The 22712-nt window shown below is 50.1% G+C and overlaps 1 protein-coding gene across 1 annotated transcript in view; it reads left to right on the top strand.

Moving 5' to 3' along the window:
• The first annotated feature begins 11232 nt into the window (after positions 1-11232).
• PADI2 (peptidyl arginine deiminase 2) overlaps positions 11233-22712 on the top strand; it is a 47760-nt gene continuing 36280 nt past the window's right edge. Inside the window, exon 1 of the mRNA XM_053576926.1 lies at positions 11233-11440. Coding sequence (XP_053432901.1) covers positions 11349-11440 — 92 coding nt within the window. The 5' untranslated portion in view covers positions 11233-11348. The remainder of the gene's footprint in view (positions 11441-22712) is intronic.

Genomic DNA, 22712 nt, shown 5'->3' with positions numbered 1-22712 from the left:
ACGTAACAGAACAACTTCACACAATACTTCAAAAGGAAAATACATATTATTCAATCCCTCTGCATGAATCAACTGATACTACTGACTCGGCACAGGTTTTATACTTCATTTGGGTCATAATGAAAGATTTTCTTTGCTACAAAGAGCAACTCACTTTGGGCACTCTTGTAAGCAGAACATGAGGAATAGGTTTTTTTTTTAAGAGTTTATTTTATTTTATTATTTTTTTTTTTTTTTGCAGCATTGGCCAGGGCTGGGTTTGAACCCGCCACCTCTGGCAAATGGGGCCAGTGCCCTACTCCTTTGAGCCACAGGCGCCACCAGAATAGATATTTTCAACAACCTTCAAGGTAAATGTCATGAAGTTGGGCTGAATTTGGTAAATTTATTTAGTGTTTATAAATTTATTTAGTGTTTAGTTATTTATTTAGAGATGATGCACCTTCCATGACAGGAAAACATGAAGGCTTTATTGCACAAACATTTAAAAGTATTAACAGATCCAGATGTTCTCATTTCTTTTCATTGCATCTTGCATCTGCAAAAATCTCTTTGCTAAAGCTACTATTTTTTTTTTTTTTTTTTGGAGACAGAATCTCACTATGTTGCCCTCAGTAGAGTGCTGTGGCATCAGAGCTTACAGCAACCTCAAACTCTTAGGCTTAAGCCTCAGAATAGCTGACACTCCAGGCGCCCGCCACAACGCCCAGCTATTTTTTGGTTGTAGTTGTCATTGTTGTTTAGCAGGCCCAGGCCAGGCTCAAATCTGCCAGCCTTGGTGTATGCGGCCAGCACCCTACTCACTGAGCTACGGGTGTTGAGCCTAAAGCTACTATTTTAAGTGACACTTTGCAACGAGTTATAATGTTGTTAATTATATTCATGTAAATTCAACACAGCATCATCAGTTTCATAACATGCTAAAGTTGAAAGATGAGATATTCAGGGCGGCGCCTGTGGCTCAGTTAGTAGGACGCCAGCCCCATATGCCGAGGGTGGCGGGTTCAAACCTAGCCCCTGCCAAACTGCAACAAAAAATAGCCGGGCGTTGTGGCGGGTGCCTGTGGTCCCAGCTGCTTGGGAGGCTGAGGCAAGAGAATCGCGTAAGCCCAAGAGTTGGAGGTTGCTGTGAGCCGTGTGACGCCACGGCACTCTACCCGAGGGCAGTACAGTGAGACTCTGTCTCTACAAAAAAAAAAAAGATGAGATATTCAGTGTCAGTATGCCATATCATTGTGCTATCACAGGGACAGGCGTTGGCCAAAATTTTATCCCCTGGAGAACAGATAAGTTTTATGAAGAACAGAATCATCGATGTGAATTATTAAAAGATTTCTATAGGAATGCAGCATTTCTGTGGGATATATCACGTCAAATCAAAATGACTTGAGTATCTCTTTGCAAGGCAAAACTAAGTCTATATATTATATGATATGTGGCAAAAAGAAAAATTCAAGCATTACACAGCTATCTTTTTCCAAATACTTCTTCAAAAGGAAATTTCAGATGAACATTTTCCCCAAATGTGGAAAAATGCAGTAGAATGGTCACGCCTTCAGCAACAGGCCCTACAAATGTTCCTTACTTTTCAAGCACTTATTTCTGTGAATCTCATTCTCCTGCCTAACCCAAGTCAGGGCACCCTTAAGGTCACAAATGACTGGTCCCTGTCTAGAGGGTCAACTGAAACCGTGGACCTCCGTGCTGCAACCAAATATTCCAATGTTTTCCCACAAAACACAGACACAACAAACTCCTTAAAAGATTTGTTAACTTTAAAATTAACAAATTGTTTTCATTTCTTGAAATTACTAAGTATATGGTCGTTATATTTTTACAAAATAATGTCATTTTTACGTGTATCTAATTGAAGTTTCTTGAATGCAACCTTATTTGATTATAGCTAAATTAATGTGGTCTTCCAACACGAAAAGGTTTCCCACGCCTGGCCCTTTAAAGTGTTGTAAGGGATGTCAACAGCTTTTAAATTATATTTATTTTCAAATTTAATTAAATGAGACCATTTCGTTTTTAATTTTAATCATTTTAAAATAATTTTTTTTTTTTTTTGTAGAGACAGAGTCTCACTTTATGGCCCTCGGTAGAGTGCCGTGGCCTCACACAGCTCACAGCAACCTCCAACTCCTGGGCTTAAGTGATTCTCTTGCCTCAGCCTCCCGAGTAGTTGGGACCACAGGCACCCGCCACAACACCCGGCTATTTTTTGGTTGCAGTTTTGGCCGGGGCCAGGTTTGAACCCGCCATCCTCGGCATATGGGGCCGGCGCCTTACCGACTGAGCCACAGGCACCGCCCCATTTTAAAATAATTTTTAACGTTTTTATATTTAAAAAGAAATATTTTTCTAAACTCTTTTATTCTTAATTTTGATAAAACACACACACCAGACAATTTGCCACCTTAATCATTTTTAAGTGTTCAGTGTTACTAATTACATTCACATTATAGAATTCTTTTCATCTTGCAAAACTAAAATCCTCCCATGGGTCCCTCCTGCCCACAACATCCAGCCAGAATTCTCTCTGGCCTCCATATCTTACTTAGCCCCATACCTCACCTGGCCTTGTCCCCAAAACAGCCTCCCCCCTTTTACCCCGCACCCCACCCCCATTCAAGCTTCCACACTTCCTTTGCTTGGCTGTGCTTTACCTTCCACCAGGAATGTCCATCCTCTACCTCTGCCTGTTAAACTCCTACCCATCCTTCAAAGGGGAGCTCAAAGGCCACCTCTTCCGGGAAGCCCTCCCTTCTTGCCTTGCTAGAAATTCTAACCTTTCCTCCTCAGATGAAGCAGAGGATGGGCACACCAGCCCGAATCCCCCAAAAAAAGCATCTGCCTTTTTTTTTGCTGGAAGGCTTTCTCCACCTGCAGGCAATGGACAGTGAGTTCTAGGAATTCCCCACCCCCAGCAGGCACCGCCCTGGCACCATGACTCCATCTCTCTCTCTGGGATAACTCTGAGGTCTGTGCTCCACAGACCCCTGGAGCATCCCATTGGGATCAAGCTCCCCGTTACCCATGGCAGTAAATTGCCTGATACCAATCTCTTCATTGACTCCCCAGCTGTCTGCTGTCTGGATTTCTCACTCCACGACCAGTGTTGCCTGGGGTTGCTCTCAAATGAAAAACTCAAGCTCAATTTCTGTCTTGGGGCGTTTCCAGGGGAACTCACACTAAGCAGCTTGTTCACTCCCTCTCTGTGTTTATCTGATGCCTTTGCTGTCACACTGGCCACCAGAGTCAAAACCATTAAAAGCACAGGCTTGGGCTCAACGCCTGTAGCTCAAGGGGCTAAGGCACCAGCCACATACACCAGAGCTGGTGGGTTCGAACCCAGCCCGGCCCTCCAAACAACAATGACAACTATAACCAAAAAATAGCCGGGCGTTGTGGTGGGCACTTGTAGTCTCAGCTTGGGAGGCTGAGGCAAGAGGATCACTTAAACCCAAGAGTTTGAGGTTGCTGTGAGCAGTGACGCCACCGAAATCTACCCAGGGTGACAGCTTGAGACTCTGTCTCAAAAAAAATAAATAAATAAATAAAAGCACAGCTAAATGGAGCATTTCCTACGTGATGGCCCTTTCTGGGTACTGTCTTCTTTAAACCTCATGACAACCTAGGAATTGATTGATTCAATTGATTAGCCCTCATTTCACAGAGAAGAAAATTGAGACTCAAGTAAGATGACTTGCCCAAGGTCTCACAAGCCAGCAAGTGGAAGGGCTGAGATTTAAATCCAGGCAGATAGACTCTACAGAGGCAAAGAATTCAGCCACTCCATGGGGTATAGCATAATAATTAAATTAAAAATTAATTAATTAATTAATTAAAAATAAATAATTAAATAAAAAATAAATAAATAAAGCATAAATAATTACAGCATCTGCCTCCCAGGTGACTATAAAGGCCCGCCAAGTGTTCTCCTTATATAAAGGTATGTGTATCCACACAGGATGGGCCTGTGTCCCTCCTTCCGCCCAGCACAGTACTTGACACATGTTCAGTGATTGTTAAGTGTTAAAATGAATCAACATGTGGGAGGTAGATAGGTTGACTTCTCCATGGGGTGCCCTGCCTCAATCCTGAGGCATCCAGGGGAAAGCTGGCAGACAGACAATCCCTGGAGTTTCATCAAAACCACGGAAGAAGGCCGGGCACAGTGGCTCACGCCTGTAATCCTGCACTCTGGGAGGCTAAGGCAGGTGGATTGCTTGAGCTCACGAGTTCTAGACCAGCCTGAGCAAAAGCAAGACCCCTCCCCCAGGTCTTTACTAAAAATAGAAAAACTGAGTGAAGAGGATGGCTTGAGCCCAAGAATTGGAGGTTCTTGGAGGTTGCTGTGAGCTATGATGTCACAGCACTCTACCCACAGTGACAGCTTGAGACTCTGTCTCAAAAAAATAAAACACGGAAGATGGAAAAAACCTAGAGACACCAGAAAAGAACCTCAAGGCACGTGGACAGGCTGGACTAGGCCTATGCATTCCAGAGTCAACAGATGGGAGGGGTTAAACTCTTTGAACTTTTGATACATAATTAGATTAGGAAACCTGGTTTACTTACCCACTGCCGGGATAGAACTAACTTCTCCCTCCCCGGTTCTAACTCCGCCTGCCATTTACCCAGCCTCTCTCTCCATCCAATCTTCCTGGGGACTTAAGGTTCTTCCCACCCTATCTTCTGCATATGTACCTTTGTTGGAAATCAATACAAGCCTTCTGAAGAGGCCAGAGAGGCTGCATTTTCTCAGGCTACTCGGCCTGAGTTAATGTAAGCCTTCTCCAAGCTTTTAAGCTGGCATGAGTAATTTATTTTCAGCAAAGTTTTCTCAGCCAGCATTCAAACCAGGTCGGGGTTCGCGCACAAAGACACCCCCCCAATATAAGAAAAAATAAATAAAATAAGGAAATAGATAAATAATAAAACGAATCAACAGCCAAGCTCACAGGACAAAGTCATTAAGGTAACAGAACAGGCCTAAAGGATGAAGCTTAAAGGACTTTCCTTTCTACCAAAAGGCTATGTGACCTTGGGCAGGTCACTGGGACCCAGGCACCCATCTCTGGGCCTCTGTTCCTCCTCTGTTCAGGGAGAAAATCCCACTCCAAGGGGCCTGGCGCTGACCTCACACAAATCTAGTCTCTGAATTCTGACACTAACCACAGAAGAAAGAGGGTCCCAAAAGCTGAAGGACGGTGCTGAGTGAGGTTGGATAAAGGCACCTTCACTTTGACTCCCAGGATCTAGTGCCTGGCAGGGTGGCTCTCTGGCTAGGAAACGCCTTTTTGCTGCTTCTAAGATGAGGATCTGGTGCCACCTTCTGGTCACCACCTTTTGAAGCCTGCCTTCTTTCTTTTCCTTGTACCGCATCTTGCTACCAACCCTACAGATGCCCTCTGGGAACTCCAGAGCAATTCCACGCTCTTCACCAGCTACCCTGTTTCCCCGAAAATAAGACATCCTCCGAAAATAAGACCTACTTACAGGAAAGATAAGACGTCCCCTGAAAATAAGACCTAGCACATCTTTGGGAGCACACCTTAAAATAAGACACTGACACTGTCTTGTTTTCGGGGAAACAGGGTATTTATCTACTGTGCCCACCCGTCACCAGGCATCAGGCTGAACCCAAGACGACTGTGAACAAGCCCCTGCCTAACAATGTAGAGTAGTTTGGATCGGCGCCTCCAAGAGAAACGAGACGCACACCTCACGTATAACTTTACATTTTCTAGTAGCCACATCTTTTAAAAAGTTGGAATGTATTGGGTTAATATATTTTTATATATTAGGTGAAATTAATTTTAATAATACATTTTTATTTAACCCAATATATCCAAAATATTGTCATTTTAAGATGTAGTCACTTTTTTAAATTATCTTCCTTTTTTCATACTCTTTGAAATCTGTGTGTATTTTATGCATACGGCACATCTCAGTTCGGACTAGCCACATTTCAAGTGCTCACTAACCCCATGGGGCAGTGGCTACCTTGTTAGAAAACACAGGTCTAGGCAGACCAGTCAGCCATTCAGAGATTTAATCCATTGCATTCTCATTCTCTCTCTCTCCCTCTCCCTCCCTCTCTCTCTCTCTGTTTCTCCTGTTGCCCAGGCTAGCATTGAACTCTTGGGCTAAAGTAATCCTCCTGCCTCAGCCTCCTGAGTAGCTGGGACTGCAGGCATGCACCACCATGCCTGGTTGGCCTATTACATATTATCCAGAATTCACTTTTCTGGCTCTGCTTTGCTGACTAGGGGTAAACTGTAGACTGGGGAACTCATTTTAACCTGTGAAGTATAAAATAAGGGTGATAAAAATACCTCCTTTAGGTTAAGTATTCAATGGAATAATATATGCAGAGTGCTTAAAGCAAGTGCCTGAGGTGGTGCCTGTGGCTCAAGGAGTAGGGCGCCGGTCCCATATGCCGGAGGTGGCGGGTTCAAACCCAGCCCCGGCCAAAAAAAAATCAAAAAAAAAAAAAAAAAAAAAAAAAAGCAAGTGCCTGAAAGGAAGTAAATGCCTCATAAACAGTGACCTAATGAATCAAGGCCTTCATCCACTTTTTTTTTTTTTTTTTTTGAGACAGTCTCAGTATGTTGCCCTTGGTAGAGTGCCCTGGCGCCACACCTCACAACAACCTCAAACTCTTGGGCTTAAGTGATTCTCTTGCCTCAGCTTCCCAAGTAGCTGGGACTACAGGCACCTGCTACAATGCCTGGCTATTTTGTTGTTGTTGTTATTTAGCAGGCCTGGGCAGGGTTCGAACCCACCAGCCTTGGTGCATGTGGCCGGTGCACTAACCACTGAGCTATGGGCGCCGAGCCACCTTTATCCACCTTTTAGCACGGAGATGGTTAATTTTATGTGTCAAGTTAGCTGGGCTATGGTGCCCAGTCATCCAGTCAAACCCCAAGTATGAAAGTAGTTTTTAGATGTGATAAACATTCAAATCAGGAGATTTTGGATAAAGCAGATTGTCCTCGAAAATGTGGATGGACCCCCTCCAATCAGCTGAAAGCTTGAAGAGCAAAGAATGAGGTTTCCCATTGAAGAGGAAATGCAGCCTCAAGACTGCAGAACAGAAACCCTGCCTGAGTTTCCAGCCTGCAGATTTCAGACTCAAAACTGTGACATCAATTCTTTCTGAATTCCCAACTGGTCTGTTCTGCAAATTTCAGACTTGCCAGGCCCTGAAATCATAGGAGCCAATTTCTTAAAATAAATATCTCTCTTTCTCCACATAATAGACTATGTGTACCCCCAGGTGAGGGCATGACCAAAGCAGAGTATGGAAAAGACACACCTTCCTCATTCTGACTCACATGGTGTTAGAACAAGGGAATACCCCAGCCCTTCCCTCCCTCCAGGTGAACTGTCTCTCTGGATGGAGGGCTGAGGCCAAAGTGAAATCACCCACTCCAGAGATCGCTCCCAAGGGGATGGACCACAGGGTGGGCTTTGATGGGGGAAGAGGAGGACAGAAACAAAGCAGCAAGACCTGAGTTACGGGGAGCTGCTCTGAGGACAAGCCTGTGTGTCTCTGTGGTGCAGAGTCGGGGTGGGACACAGAGGGGCTGCTTCTGGGAATGGATGATTCTGGCTCCCATCCCCTCGCCACTTTAGCCTCCCGCCAGGATTCCTGTCCAATTCAGCTGCCCACAACAGCCAGAGTGATTTTCCTAAAGCGCACGTCGTGCCATTGCCACATTCCAAGTCCTTCCAAGGCTTCCCTGTGACCTTAAGATAAAACCCAAAGCCTTTCCCATGATTTACAAGGCTCTGTACAAGACCACAGCCATGCAAGCCTCTCACAATGTAGAGCAGTGGTTTTCAACCTTCCTAAGGCCACAACCCTTTAATACAGTACCTGTGGGTCATGACCCACAGGTTGAGAACCACTGATGTAGAGGTTTTGAAGTGTGCTATAAAAGATCACATAGTCAAAGGCCTATGTTTATAAAAACTTAAAATAATCATATATATATAAGCATAGAGACTAACTACCATCTTTTGGGTCCATGCCAGGCTGTGATGCACAGCAGTTTACTATGTACCATCATGTTATTCCTGACAACCAAATGGGCTGGATACTGCCAGCATCTCCTTTACGGAGGTAGAAACAGGCTCAGAGAGGAGCCTGGCTAGTGAGGGAGAGAGCCAGGCATGACCCCAGGTCCACCAAGTCCAAAGGCCATGCTCTTCACTGCCAGGCTGGTTTGTGCCTCTGTGCAAATTGGAGGTAATAATAGCTCCCACCTCACAGGGCTGTTGCAAGGATTAAATGGGCTAAGATGTGTGAAGCTCCCAGAACATATCCTGGCACAGCATGAGGGCTCAGGAAGTGTTGTCACCCCATAGCAGCTTAGTACTGCCTCTGGGCAGGCCTGGGAGACCACACTCAAAGATGCTCATAGTCATCTTCTCTAGTCCTAGGGTCATAGGTGATCACGTATTTTTTTATTTTTCCACAATGACCAGATACTACTTATGTGTCTGTTTTTAAATTCTTGCACGTATGGTGCCCTGGGTGAGCTGTCAGTCTCCTTAAGGCAGGCCCATTGATGTTTTTTTTGTTTGTTTGTTTTTGTTTTTGTTTTTGTTTTTGGCCAGGGCTAGGTTTGAACCTGATGTTAGAGTGACCTCCCGAGTTCATCCAAGGGCTGGCTCAGAGAGATTCCCCCCACCCATTAAGTAAAGGATCCTGCCGGAAACAGCTCAGAAGAGCCCCTGCTGGTTCCGGCATTCTGTCCACAGGCTTGGCAGGGGTCAGAGTTGAGGGGTGGGTGCAGATCAGTGCCAGCAATTGGCCCCAGCTAAGTCTGCCCTTCGCTGGCACTCTCCAAAAGGCATGGTGAGATGCTTTGTGGATCTTCCGGACCCCAAGGGAGCAATGGGAGCAGCCATGATGTGTGAGACCTCCGGCCCTGAATCCACCAACAGCTGTGACCACTTCAGTTATTTTAAACCCTTGGGCACCAGGAAACTGTCACATCAACCAGGCACTGAGCTCAACATTGTGGGACTGAGCCAGGGCAAGAGCCCTGAGTGTGGGTGGCCAGGTCTGGGTAGGATTGTTTAAGGGGGAGGAGGGGGTGGTTATTTCTTGAAACTCTGTGCTTATGTTTTCCATACATTATCCTCTTATATAATATCATCCTTACCTTATGCTGAGAGATCAGTTATTTCACAGATGCAGATAAGGGGGCTCTGAGTGGCAAGGTGAAGGCTGCGTAAAAGCTGCGTAAAAGCAAGGCTGGTGCTAGAACCTTGGCTTCCTCAGCTAAGAAGCACAGACAGTAGTCCTCCTCTGCCCTGACCAGCTCTGCCCCTGCCTCCACCTCCCCCCTCCTTGCAAGCTCCTGGCTCTGCCAGTCTTAAGAGCTATGCCGCTCAGGGCAAATTCTTCAACCTCCCTGCGGCTCACTTGTTTCATGTGTAAAGTGGCGGGGTTGTTGGGAGAGTACAATGGTCTAATACATGAAAAGTGCCGCTTGGAACAGTGCCTGACCCATAGAAAGAAGGCACCAAGTGCCCGCTGTCATTCCTGCTCTTCTGGGAATCACGGCTTTTTGCCTGATGCTATCACTGCCCTGCAGTGACCTGTCTGGGCCTCAGTTGGTGAGGGGGTGTAGTGTCCTCCCCACACTCTGGGGCTCCAGTTTCCCAGTGGGTGAAATTAAGGGGGATACCCTAGTGTATGCCCGGTCTGCCACACAGTAAGGGCTCAAAAGTAACTCTCAGCAGAGGGGTGCGCAGCACGAGCCCACTTCTAGAGGCGCCTCAAAGTCGTACTAAGCCTCACAGTTCCCACCCACTTTGGCAGGTGACCACTTGCAAGCTGCCTCCTGATTGGTGGATGTGTTTAGCGCGTCCGCCAGGAGCCAATCAGGAGTTACCGGCATCTCCCTGGGTCAGTGTACTGTGACTTTGTGGGGCAAGGGCCCCGCTGGCTGGAACTCCAGCCTTTCACCTTCCCCACCCGCATTCCTTACAGATCCCTGCGCCCCAGAGCAGCTGGTCTCTTAGCCACCTCCTAATTTGGACTGCCTTAGGGAGAAGGTTGGATTCAGGGGGCTAGGTGTGTCAATGCTGGGCACATCTTGTCCTGGCTCGCTTTTTCCCGGGGCCCCCATCTCCCCATCAGCCCTCCCTTTTTCCCAGACATTCATCCTCTCCACCATACCCCTTCCCTCTCAGCCTCTGCCCACCCCCACCCACCAGGGATCACTCACTCACATTTGGCTGAATTATCTGAACAGCCCTTCCCTTGGGTCAGAGGGGAAGGCCGGGGTGGCAGCAGGGACTGGTTCAGGTCCCCACTGATTGTCCCCTGCACCTCAGGCTCCACAGTACACAAACTGACCTCTGCAGTGACCTCCCCTTTCACTCAGTGGCCCACGGCAGAACCAGGGCCCCAATCCGTGTCCACTTTCTCTCCCTGAACTCAATACCTCTTGTCATTCAAAATCTCAGGTGTCACCAAAATCTCAGTTCTTAAGCACTGTTCGTAAGCACTGGTCAGATCACTCCCCTCCTCTCCAGCTCTGTCGCGCTGCCCCAGCCAGGGTCTTCATGGCTCCGCCCCAAACCCCTCCTCACCCGTGGTGGGGGGCGGGGAGGAGAGGGCAGCCAGAATGACCCATTTCACTGCTACTCCTGACCACTCCTTACTGAGGCCCCCACCCAGGCCTCCATCCCCTTCCCCCCTCCCCTTGGTTTGGCATTCTGGCCCCTGCCAGCTACTGGGGCCTCCACTCCCAGCCCTCTGCATCTTCCGTATGCAATGTCGGTCTGGTTGTTGCGGGGAGGCGGCTATCAGGCCTTGTCCAGCTCCCTGGCTTTGCTCAGCGACTCCCTCTCTCCCCTTTATTTTGCAAACGCCTCCTTTAAGAAAGTTCAGTCATTCCCTCTTCAGGAAAGCCTCCCCGGACCCCCGGCTGGGTTAGGGCACACTCTCTCCACTCCCGCGTGGGGAGACGGGGCCCTGCGTCCTGGCACCTGGCTCCTGGGCGCCCACTGAAGATTTATTGGATGAAAGAATGATTTCACTGCAGGCTTCGCCCAGATCAGGGCGGGGTCCGAGCAAGAGGAGGGAGACGAGTTGGGGGCGGGGCCACGGGTGATGGACAGACCTGCGGCTCCGTGTGGGAGGGGTCCGGCGGCCGCCACGCCCACGCTCCGCCTACCGGAGGCAGAAAAGACACCGCGCGGGGCGCTGGGCTCAGAGGCTGCTTGCCCGAGGGCTCACCTGCGGCAGGTGCTCCCAGCGGCCTTGCACCAGCGAGCGGCGGAGCGGCGCGGGGCCGGCACTGCGGACCGGGGAGATGCTGCGTGAGCGGACCGTGCGGCTGCAGTACGGGAGCCGCGTCGAGGCGGTGTACGTGCTGGGCACCTTCCTCTGGACCGATGTCTACAGGTGAGCCAGGCCACTGCGCCGGCGCGAGACCCCTCCGACCTCAGGTTACGCCCCCAGAAATCCTGAGACCTTTCCGCACACTGGAGGACGTGGACAGCCTTCTACTAACCCCGTTAGTCCTCATCCCTAGGGTTCCACGCCCTGAAATCCTAAAAACCTCGCCCAGAAACCTGACAACCACCAGACCTTGTGTCCGCCTCTCCGAAAACCTGAGATCCTCCCAAACACCCTGACACAGCCTCAGCCCCAGCTCCCTTACTGCTCTTCGCAGACCCCTGCCCCTCGCGGCTGTCTTCCCCTAGCTCTGATTTCTCCTGGGGGTGGCAGCTGATGGTTGTTGCCTGTCCCCAGGCACTGGCCATGAGCTCCAAGTCCCCTTTACTGCCCTCGGTAGAGTGCCGTGGCGTCACACGGCTCACAGTAACCTCCAGCTCTTGGGCTTATGTGATTCCCTTGCCTCAGCCTCCCAAGCAGCTGGGACTACAGGCGCCCGCCACAACGCCCGGCTATTTTTTTGTTGTTGCAGTTTGGCCGGGGCTCGGTTTGAACCCGCCACCCTCAGCATATGGGGCCGACGCCCTACTCATTGAGCCACAGGCGCCGCCCGTAGTCTACATTTTTTAAAAGTTAAATAGGTGCAATCAAACTTAATAACATTTTATTTAACCCAGCCCTCTCCAGTCTCTCTCAAGGCGACCTGGGCACCTCCTCAGCTGCCCCACCACCCTCTCCCCTTTCACTTCCCCACTTGCCCTCAGCACATCCCTTCCCTTCCGCTCAGGCCCTCCTGTCTGGCCGCCCACCCCAGCCCAGCCTCCACTCCTGCCTCCCAGCAGGTGGGCCTCCTGGGGCAGGCCCAGAGAGGAGCTGCCCCGGGGCAGAATCCGGTTCTGGACTGGACTTGGCTCACACTCTGATTTCTCCTGGGGGTGGCAGCTGATGGTTGTTGCCTGTCCCCAGGCACTGGCCATGAGCTCCAAGTCCCCAAATGCCTTCCCCTAACTTCACCCTGGGACCAGAGAGGGACCATATTCCATCCAGCTGAGGTAGGGGACTTGGGGTGGGGTCTTTGTCAGAAGAGGGAGCCTGATTCAGGATCCCGCTCCTGCCCCTCTTCTCTCTATCCACCAACTTGGTGGAGTGCAGCATTTCTGAGACCACAGGACATAAGGTAGGGCTCTACCACTAACCCCAGCCCCCAAGAAACAGCCAAGTCCATAACCCATCCTACCTAGTGTGTGGGCTGGAGACGTGAAGATGTGAATGAAGGGCCGGACAAGCCCCCTGGAGGATGGGGCTGGGGTTTCATCTGCAGCTCTCTATTCTAAGCATTTGAGGTCAGACAAGAGCAGGCACCCCCGGGGTACCAGAGGTCCTCAAACTTTTTAAACAGGGGGCCGGTTCACTGTCCCTCAGACCATTGGAGGGCCAGACTATAGTTTAAAAAATATGTATGAATAAATTCCTATGCACATTGCACATATCTTATTTTGAAGTAAAAAACAAAACGGAAACAAATACAATCACACTGCCTCATGTGGAGTTTGAGGACCCCTGAGTAGACTATTCCATTCTATTGAAACGTTTCCCATTGCTAGGGTTGGAGAGGTCAGTGCTATATGGGGGAAGGGCTTGCATGACTCTGAGGTGGGACACTGTGCTGAGATCCAGGAGGGTCTAAACACTCTCTGCCTCAAGCTGGGCTCACATGGAGGTGCCATCGTGGCTTATTGCTCCTAAATCATTCTGACACCTGCAGCGCCCTGCTTCTGCCCAGCCCCCGCCAAACCCCATCCGTCTGTCTCCCCACACACCCTCCACAGCCCATCCTCTCCTTCACCTCCTGTGTCCCTGGCAGCCCTCCCATCTGCCCAGCCAGTCTCCATAGAGACACTGGCCACTCTGATACCATCAAGTCCCAGGCCCAGGGACCTTCTTGGTTTCTCTGCCCCTGGCCTCAGCTACCGCCTTGGCCTGGGCCTCAGTTATCCTACGTGTAGACTGGGTAATCTCTGCAGGTTGTAACACTGCCATTAGAGTGTGGTCCACACACCAGTGGTCTAGGAGAGTTCCCCTCCTTACCCCACCCCCATCTCTGAACTGGGGACTGCCAGGCAGTGGGCTGAGAGCCAGAGTGCTCAGGTCTCTAAGCCTCAGCTGTCACTATAGCCGCCTGTTTGTTTGCTGAGGCACTATTGGTGCAGCCTGAAAGGCTGACGTGATGCCTTCAGTGGGGAATAGGGAGTAAAGGAGGGGTCCTTCTCAGGCCCCCTCTCTTCGCTCCATCCTGGCAAAGAAAGGCCCAGCCAGGTGGGGCAGGGACAAGTTCATCCTCCCTCTAGCAAGGGGCAGAGTGTGATAATTCCCTTTGCCTTTTCAAGACACCAGCAAAGCCATTACAACCCACACCCCTCACCTTCACTCAAGATTCCCCAGGACCTACAAGAGGGTCAGCGCAGCCTAGACGACCACTGTCCGAAAGAAATCAAATGTGAGCCACAATAAAGCCACATTTGTCATCTTAAATATTCTAGTAGTCTACATATTTTTTTTTTATTTTTTTCATTTTTTTTGTAGAGACAGAGTCTCACTTTACTGCCTCGGTAGAGTGCCGTGGCGTCACACGGCTCACAGTAACCTCCAGCTCTTGGGCGTACGTGATTCTCTTGCCTCAGCCTCCCGAGCAGCTGGGACTACAGGTGCCCGCCACAACGCCCGGCTATTCTTTTGTTGTTGCAGTTTGGCCGGGGCTGGGTTTGAACCCCCCACCCTCGGCATATGGGGCCAGCGCCCTACTCACTGAGCCACAGGCGCCGCCCGTAGTCTACATTTTTTAAAAGTTAAATAGATGCAATCAAACTTAATAACATTTTATTTAACCCAATATATCCAAAATATTATTTCAATATGTAATCAATAGGGAAATTATTGATGAGGGAATTTACATTCTTTTTTCATGATAAGTCTTTGCAACCCCATGTGTATTGTACCCTTCAGCAGATCTCAACATGGGTTGACTGCATTTCAGGGGCTCACTAGCCACATGTGCTGGTGGCCACACGTGCTGGTAGCCACTGTCCCAAACAGCACAGGTCTGAAGCAGAGTTTCTCAATCTCAGCACTATTGCCTTTGGGGCCAGATAGTCCTCTGTTGTGGGAGCTGTCCTGTGTAACATAGGCTGTTTAGTGGCACCCCTAACCCTTCTCCCCTAGATGCAAGTAGCAAGCCCCAAATTGTGACCATCAAAAATGTCTAAAGACAATGCCAGCAGTCCCCTGGCAGGGGGCAAAATTACCCTCAGTTGAGACTCACTGGTCTAGCAGAAGGAAGCCTCTTCCACGACTAAGGAGCCTGGGCTGTGACTGCTGTTGTTACTTATAATGTCTGTGTAATAAGAGCTTCTGTCAGTATTAATAAGTAAGCACTTAGGAATCAAATGCGTAGCCTCAAAGTGCTTCTTGGATCATCCCATTTTGTAGATGAGGAAGGTGAGGCTCAGAGAGATGAGGCCACTGGACTCAGGGACAGGTCTGGCTGACTCAGAACTCATGCTGTTATCCTCCACTCTCTTCTGTGTGACCTAAAACCAGCAGGTAAAGCTGGATGACTGTCTCAGCCTATGTCCCTTCCACCCTGCACCTGGCCACAAGCCCACTGCCCCCAGAGACTTCATCCAAGCCCTTTGGCCCTCTACTTACCTCCGAGTCCTTTCCAGCATAGACAGATTCTGGCTCAAGTTGCCAAGTGATACCCTCAAGGTCTTAATAGACCCCAAGGCACAAGGCCTGGTGGACACTAGGCCCAGTTATTAGAGGGTGGTGTCCTGACCTCACTCCTCCTGAGTCACGAGGATGAGCAAACAGGCTCAGCACCCATTAAGAGCACTGGGCTCCCTTTCCAGAGAGGCAGATGTAGCCTCTTCCCCTCCAAGCACACAGCAGGGGCCTCATCTGCCCCAAAAGACCTTGTGATCCTGGCAGGAACTGCCCTGCCAGTGTGAGCTCCCTCCCTCCTCCCCTGCAGGATCGCTCACAGTGAAGGCTGCTCTGAGGGGCTAAGAAGCCAGCCAGGCAGTGAAAAGAGGCAGAATTTGAAGTCACCCAGACCAAGTTCCTACCCACTGTCTGTGCAACTTTAAGCAAATTGCTTAACCTATCTGAAACTCCATTGACCCAAATGAAAGGCAATCAGAGAATATAAGGAAAGACCTGGTACCCAGTAGAAGTTGTACACAAGGTCACGATGATGAACTTCCAACCACTTTGTTGTGCCTCAATGAGTCACTCAGGCCACCCTGGGAAGGGGGCACACACTTCCTTCCTGCAAAACTGACTCTTCAGGGATGGATGCCTCGACCTAGCCACCTTCTGACTGCTAGTCTCCAGCAAGTTATGAGTAGATGAACAGAAAGAAGTAGGATTTTTCCTAGAGATTGTACTTCATGATTGTTAGCAAAGACAGCTTGCTGCGAGCTGGCCACCATAGCTCAGTGGTTAGCATGCCAGCCCCACACACCAGGGGCAGCGAGTTTGAGCCTTGCCTGAGCCTGATAAACAAATCAAAATAATTTTTTTTTTTTCAAAGAAATATAACTTGCTATTTCCTTCTGCTAGTCCCAAATAGATTCACCTTAGGTCTGGCACAGGTACGCCTGGCTCACCCCATCTCTCCCAGTGGTCCCTATAGCTGGCAGCGGCTTCTTCGCTGGGGCTGGCTTGGGTCCTTAAGTGATTTGGACTTGAAGTTGGAGAGAAGGCACAAAGGGAGTAACATCCTCAGATTTGGTTTCACCCAGACCACCTACCCCTTTGTGAGTGATGTTTTCCATGCACTGGAGGCGTGGACACTCCTGAGTCGGGAAGGATGGGAGAGAGGGCAGTCTTGGAGTAAAGGAGTGGGGTGGTCACCCTCCACTCGACTCTCCCACTGACCCACAAAGCAGAACTTGGAGGTAGCTTCTCCTGTCCCTCCCTCAGTTTATGTATCTGTCTAAAGGGAGGGAAGGTTCTTTAACACAGGTGTTCCCTTTTCCTTCTTGGTAGACAGAGGCCAAATCCTGAGGTCTGCAGGAGCTTCAGGACAAAAAGACAATGTTAATAACTGTCTCTTGCCTCAGCACAGCAGTGGCAACAGTCGTTACATCTGACCTGACCATGAGCCCATGAGGTGGGAGGTGGCAGGTGGGGGTGAACTCCTGCCTCTTCCCCGGGACTCCCCAAGGCAGAGGCTGACCAGCCATCTTCCCTGACAGAGCCTTGCCTGTCACTCTTTGGCATAAGATGGGAATAGGGAACCAGGGCAGGAGTTCCTAGACTCTGGTACAGACCCACTCCCAGACTTTCTCTGTCTCTTGGTTGGTCTGAGTGCTAGGGATTTCTTTGTTTTTAAAAGTATTATTAGGTATCTGGGTGTTGTGGCGGGTGCCTGTAGTCCCAGCTACTTGGGAGGATGAGGCAAGAGAATTGCTTAAGCCCAGGAGTCTGAGGTTGCTGTGAGCTGTGATGCCACGGCACTCTACCCAGGGCAACATAGTGAGACTCTGTCTCAAAAAATAAAATAAAATATATTATTAGGACAAAGCCCAGGAGGGTCTGAGTCCAGTTTGCAGTGATGCTGTGGGCTCCCCTCCCCAACAACATGCCAGCAGGCCTCACCTCACTGATCCCTCCTGGCAATCCTACGGCACACACTCCATCCCGGCCATGCTGGCTGTGTGGATGCCCTTACCCTTGAACACGCCAAGCTCATTCCCACCTCGGGGCCTCTGAGTTGTTGTTCCACCTTCCTGGAATGCTGTCCCCCAGACCTCCAAAGGCCTGACTCTCATCGGTCAAGTATCAGCTCAAAGGTCACCTCCTCCAAGCAGCCTTCTTTGATTGCCCCATGTCATGGTACCCTTACCTGGGCCCTGGGCACTCTCCATCTTATTACATCTTATTATTTACCTAATATTACTAGCTAATGTTTACTGAGCACTTATTTTGTACCTTATGTATCCAGCAGTCTTCTCAACACTTTGCACCTTCTTCTCATGCGTATTTAATACTGTACATGTGCTTAAACCTCAAAGCCGCTTTAGAGCTGGATGCCATTATTGCCCTCCTTTTACAGGTTAGAACCTGCAGTGAGGAATGTTTGTACAGGGTGGCAGAGCTGGTAAATGGTGGATGCAGGGCCCAGCCCCCTAACCACTCTGCCACGCTCCTTCCTGGGACTGGTATTAAAACATGCCTCCTCCTTGCTCGCTAGCCTCCCTTGAGTCAATGAAGGGCTCCTTGGTTGAGTGAATGAATGAATGGACATGGCCAGTGATGCATGTGGACTGGCCTGTGATGGGGCTGAGTTCCCCACCCCCAGCCTCAAGGGAATTGCACCACTGGATGGGCCTGTGGAAGGTCAAGGGCATATGGCCTAGCTTGGCCAAAGCCACACTTGCTCCTGAAAGAATGACGGTAGGAGGAATTCAGGCCATGTCAGGTGGCCCCATAAATTAGAACAACACCCAGAGCACTCAGCCCTAAACGGGAGGCCTTGCCAGGGGCTGCTGTGGAGCTCCGGTTTCAGGCCAGTTCCCTGGGGCTGGGAGGGTGCTAAGGAGGACCTGGCCCACAAACTCCTGCATAGCTGGGGTCTCCAAGGTCCTTCCCCTATTGGCCAGAGGGCCCTGAATTACGATGAGAACACGGTGGCAGGAGGGTGCCGCAGGGCCCACCCCAACTGGCCTGGCACACCCGTTAAACTTTGGGGGAGGCCACCTTCCCAAGGCCATCCTCCCCTGCCCAGCCATACCAGACCTGTGCCCATGGGCTTTGACAGGCCCAGCCCTGCTAATCTTGGTTATTCACCTAAGAGCCCAAGATAAGAGGCCAGCCTTAGGTATCCCCTTTCCAGGTCTCTGCGTCCCACCTATAAAACAAATAGGGGGCTTGAGAGGTCCCTAAAGGCCTCTCCTTCAGTCCTCTCCTGGCCAGGCCTAACCTTCCCCACCACCCTCCACCAGATGCCCCTAACTTAGAGGACCTTGGGGAAGACTCCCGACTACGGATTCTCTCCCAGGGCTGGAGCATCGTGGCCCAGATCTCAGAGAGCTTGGTTTCACCTCACACTCCCCCATTTCTGCCCCTGAGACTTGAGCCTCAGTATGTTTATCTGTAAAATGGCGTGGCATTGGTACAGGCCTCGAGGGGTTATTAGAAGGATGAACTGAGAGCTTGTAGAAAAGCACTTGGCACAGTGCCTGGCACATCATAAGTAGTTCTCTGGGGAGCTGGTAATAATAATAGGAAAATAATAATAAATACTATACAAGTAGTTATAAATTAGTATTGGGGTTTTTCTAATATTATTAAAACAAATAATAGTGAGACATGGTCCCTGCCATCTAGGAGTTCATAACACTCATGGGAGAAAAACATTGAACACTTTCTAAGTGTCGTTTGAGGCACCAGCCGAGGAAGAGAGATGTATTCTAGCTGATGAGATCAGGGAAGACTTCCTGGAAGAGGTGATAACTGAGCTAGGTCTTGAAAAACAGAGGTTCAGGGCGGCGCTGTGGCTCAAGGAGTAGGGCGCTGGTCCCATATGCTGGAGGTGGCAGGTTCAAACCCAGCCCCAGCCAAAAACTACAAAAAAAAAAACAAAAAGAGGTTCAGAGACAGATCAAGGATATGGCACGCAGGGGCAGAGGTAGCTGGCAGGAAAGTTGGAGCACATGGACGCAGGAAGGGCACAGTTTCAGTGGCCTGGAGGTTAACTCTAGAGGGTCAGTGAGCTCAAACTGGGGCTCTGAATGTATTGATCAGGCATCAGATTTTGTTCTGTAGATCGAAAGGAATTGTTGAAGGTTTTTGAGGAGGATAGTAGCTATAGAAGAGGTTGTTTCTTCCCTGAGGAGTGGCTCGGGGCAGCTGGAGGCACCAGGTGGAGAAGGAAGCTCGCTGGAAGTAGATGTCATGGTTTGCCTCTGCGGATCCCTGTCCAGCACAGCTGCCCACCCTCTGCGCTCCAGCCACCACCGTGCCGAGCACTAGGTGTGAAGTCTGGCCCGAGATCTTCCCAGCCCGGGTCCTTGTCTCCCCCCTGCTCACCATGGGTTTGCATGCCAGGCTAGCACCCACAACTCCCCCCTCAGGCTCCTATAAAGACCCATAGACAAAATGTCACACTCAGGCTGCCAGGAGCTGGGGTCACTCTGGGGATGAGACCCAGCTGGTGTTAATGAGGCCCCGGTCAGGTGGACAGGCAGAGAGAGCCAGATGCTAGCAAAGAGCAGGCACTTCATGTCTTCAAGTCTGGGGCTGAGTGAGCCACCCCATCCCTGCAAGGCCAAGCCAGTGACCCTCCCCACTGATAGAGCTAAGACCAGGGAAGCTGGGTGGCTTTCCAGAGGCCACACCGCATTTATGGGGCTGGGAAGATACCCCCTGCTTAACACCCACCAACTGGCCATTTCTCTCCATTTCCATGGCCACCACTTAGTACCAAGGCACCACAATCACTCTCCTGGGCAGCTACAGGCACCTCCTCACTGGTTCCCCACCTCTTCTATTGCTCTCTTGAAATCCATCCCTGCCCTACCCACTGGGTGATCAGTCCACAGTGCAAAAGTTACCTTGTTACCCCTGCTTAGAAACCATCAGTGACTTCCCTCTACTCTCAGGAGAAAGGCCACGATCTAGAACTCCTCCCACTATTCTCCACAAACTCCGGTCACACCCTCTTCTTTTCAGTTTCTTGAACATGCTGGGCTGACTTCTTCCTTGGGCCATCACCCAGGCTGTCCTGCTGCTTGGAAATCTCTGCTCCTCTTCTTCCCCTCCCTTTGTCCAATTCAGTGGTTCTCAAACTGTGGCCCTAGACCAGCAGCACTTGGGAGCTCGTCAGACATACAGTTTCTTAGGCCCCACCTAGCAAGCCCGGTAGACAATGCTGATTGATAAGCACTCAGATTTATGAACTGCTGGTTTAATCCATTCCTTTATAGGAGCCTGAGGAGGGAGTCATGGGTGCTAGCCTGGCATGCACCCTATCTATCTTTGGGAGTGCAAAGCTTAAATGCCACTTCTCAGGGAATCTTTCTTTGAACCCCAGACTGGAGCCTCGTGACACTCCACATTTCTCCTGTATAGGAATTATCATAGCTGTAATCACACAATGAATTGTTTAACCCGATCGAAAGTCTTTTTCCTCCACCAGAATACAAACACCATAGGCCGAGGGAATTTATTATCTTTTTCACCAATCTACCTCCAGCACCCAGAACTGGGCCTGGCACATAGTAAGTGGTCAGAGATTGTCTGCAGAGTGAATGAGTGAACTCCTCTTCCAGCCCTCCTGCTGCAAACAATTTATACTTACTGTGTGCCTGCACTAGGTCAGGGGCTGAAACAAAAATAAAAAAAGAGGATGCAATCCCTACCTTCAGGGAACTAACTGCCACAGGGACAGAAACCACAAGGATGAATCAGTTGGGTTGGGTCTTCAAGGAGAGGCGGACATTTACTGGGCAGAAAAGTCAGGAGAAAGTCTTGCAGGTCGAAGGAACAGCAGGTGCACAGTGAAAGGGAACGATGTGGGGAATCTAGGGGCTAGAAGGAGTCACAGAAAACGGGGCTGAGATGCGGTGGCCAAGTGCCGCTGGTTAAACATAAGGCTAAAGAGCTTGGATTTTATTGTAAGGGTAGGCACTGAGTAGCCAGTGAATCTTTTCAGGCAAGCAAGTGACCTGATTTCTGTTCTTTAAAAAATCGCTCTGGTGATACAGCTTAGAGAGCCAAGAAGGTGGGTCCATTCATTCATTGATTCCCAAAGACTACATTGAGCGTGACCATGTCCTGGGTCTGGGTGGGCAAAGCAGATGTGGTTTGGGGACTGGCTGCCCTGAACTTATTAGCCTCTTTCCGATAGGCAGGAAGGTCCTCACCATTCCTGCTCCCACTCCTTTTCCTTGGATACTGTGCTGGGTCCTTCCCTGCAGGCAATTCAATTGCCTGCAGCCCTGGGCTCTTAGGTGGGGATTCTAAGAATCCTGGGGAGGAGGACAGCCAACAGATCTGCAGAGGGACAATGGCACCTTTGTTGCTTCTGCCAGGGTTTCTGTAAGAATAGCTGTTTGCTCAGCTGGGAGCAGGACTGGTGCTTGGTGGTGGGAGGGTGTGGGGCCCTGAAGCTATAACGTGGGCCAGGCGTTAACTCTCTGGAGCCTCTGGGGCCTCCTCTGGTTTCTCACTGGCCGAGAGGAATGAAGCAGGTCCCATCTCTCATTTAACACTCCATGAAACTGAGAGAGGGAAACCCCCTGGCCCAAGGCCACCCAGCAAGTTGATGGGCAAAGCTGAAACTTGCATAGAGAAATGTCTCCCAGACCCAAGTCCATGATTTCCCAGACTCTCACGAGTTTTGCCCAAACCATCTTCCACCTGTAGCACTATTAACATTTTTCTTTAAACCAACTCATGTTCTTCTTCATAACTTTATTTTAATCAGTGATTTTATAGTATTGCCACAAATGGCACGGTTTATCAGTTGTCATAAAAAGATACTGCACTTGATAAACACATCCATCTTCTTTTCAATTGTCCCTCCATGTGCCACCTAAAGCATCCCAGGTTCATACCCACACCTCCCATTGGGCTCGGTTCACCTTCCACCCTGCAGAGTTCTGCCCTCGTTCCTGGGTGTGTGTGATGGGACACATCCTGGGTGGGCCGGGTTCTGAAGGATGGGGACAGGACTGCCCACAAGAGGCCCACAGCCCAGAGGACAGGTACCACATAGCAACACCACACTGCAAAACATGACCCAGCCCTATGAGGGATGAAAGATAAGAGCTATGAAGCAAAGGGTGGCAGCCCTCCCACTTAGGGGTAGGTAGATAGACACTCAGATGATGCAAGGAACATGCTCAAGACCCCCTCAGAAAGTTAGTGGCAAAACTGGACTCACATCCAGCTCTCTGCACCCATACCCCACCCCCATCCAGGGCTTTTGTGCTTCTCCTAATGATAGATACAGACAGAGGATGGCAGGCCACGGCCAACATGTGTCCAGCCTCACATCAGCCCAGCGTCCCCACAACTGGCTGAGGATTTTGGAAGGGGCAGAGGGACGAGAAATAGGGTGGGCCTGGGGCTTCTGGACTAAGCTTCTCTCCCGGCATTGGGCCCAGGCTGTGGAGCCCTGCCTACTCTCTCCTGCCAATGCCCAAGGTCCGTGGTCTTTGCCAGCAGCTCAGGGGTCAGTGGGTTAAAGACAAACTGCCTGGCAGGCTCT

Source organism: Nycticebus coucang, chromosome 22 (assembly GCF_027406575.1).
Source record: "Nycticebus coucang isolate mNycCou1 chromosome 22, mNycCou1.pri, whole genome shotgun sequence".
NCBI lineage: Eukaryota > Metazoa > Chordata > Mammalia > Primates > Lorisidae > Nycticebus > Nycticebus coucang.
The sequence above is the reverse complement of the archived record's forward strand: the minus strand, read 5'-3'. Positions and strand labels throughout refer to the sequence as shown.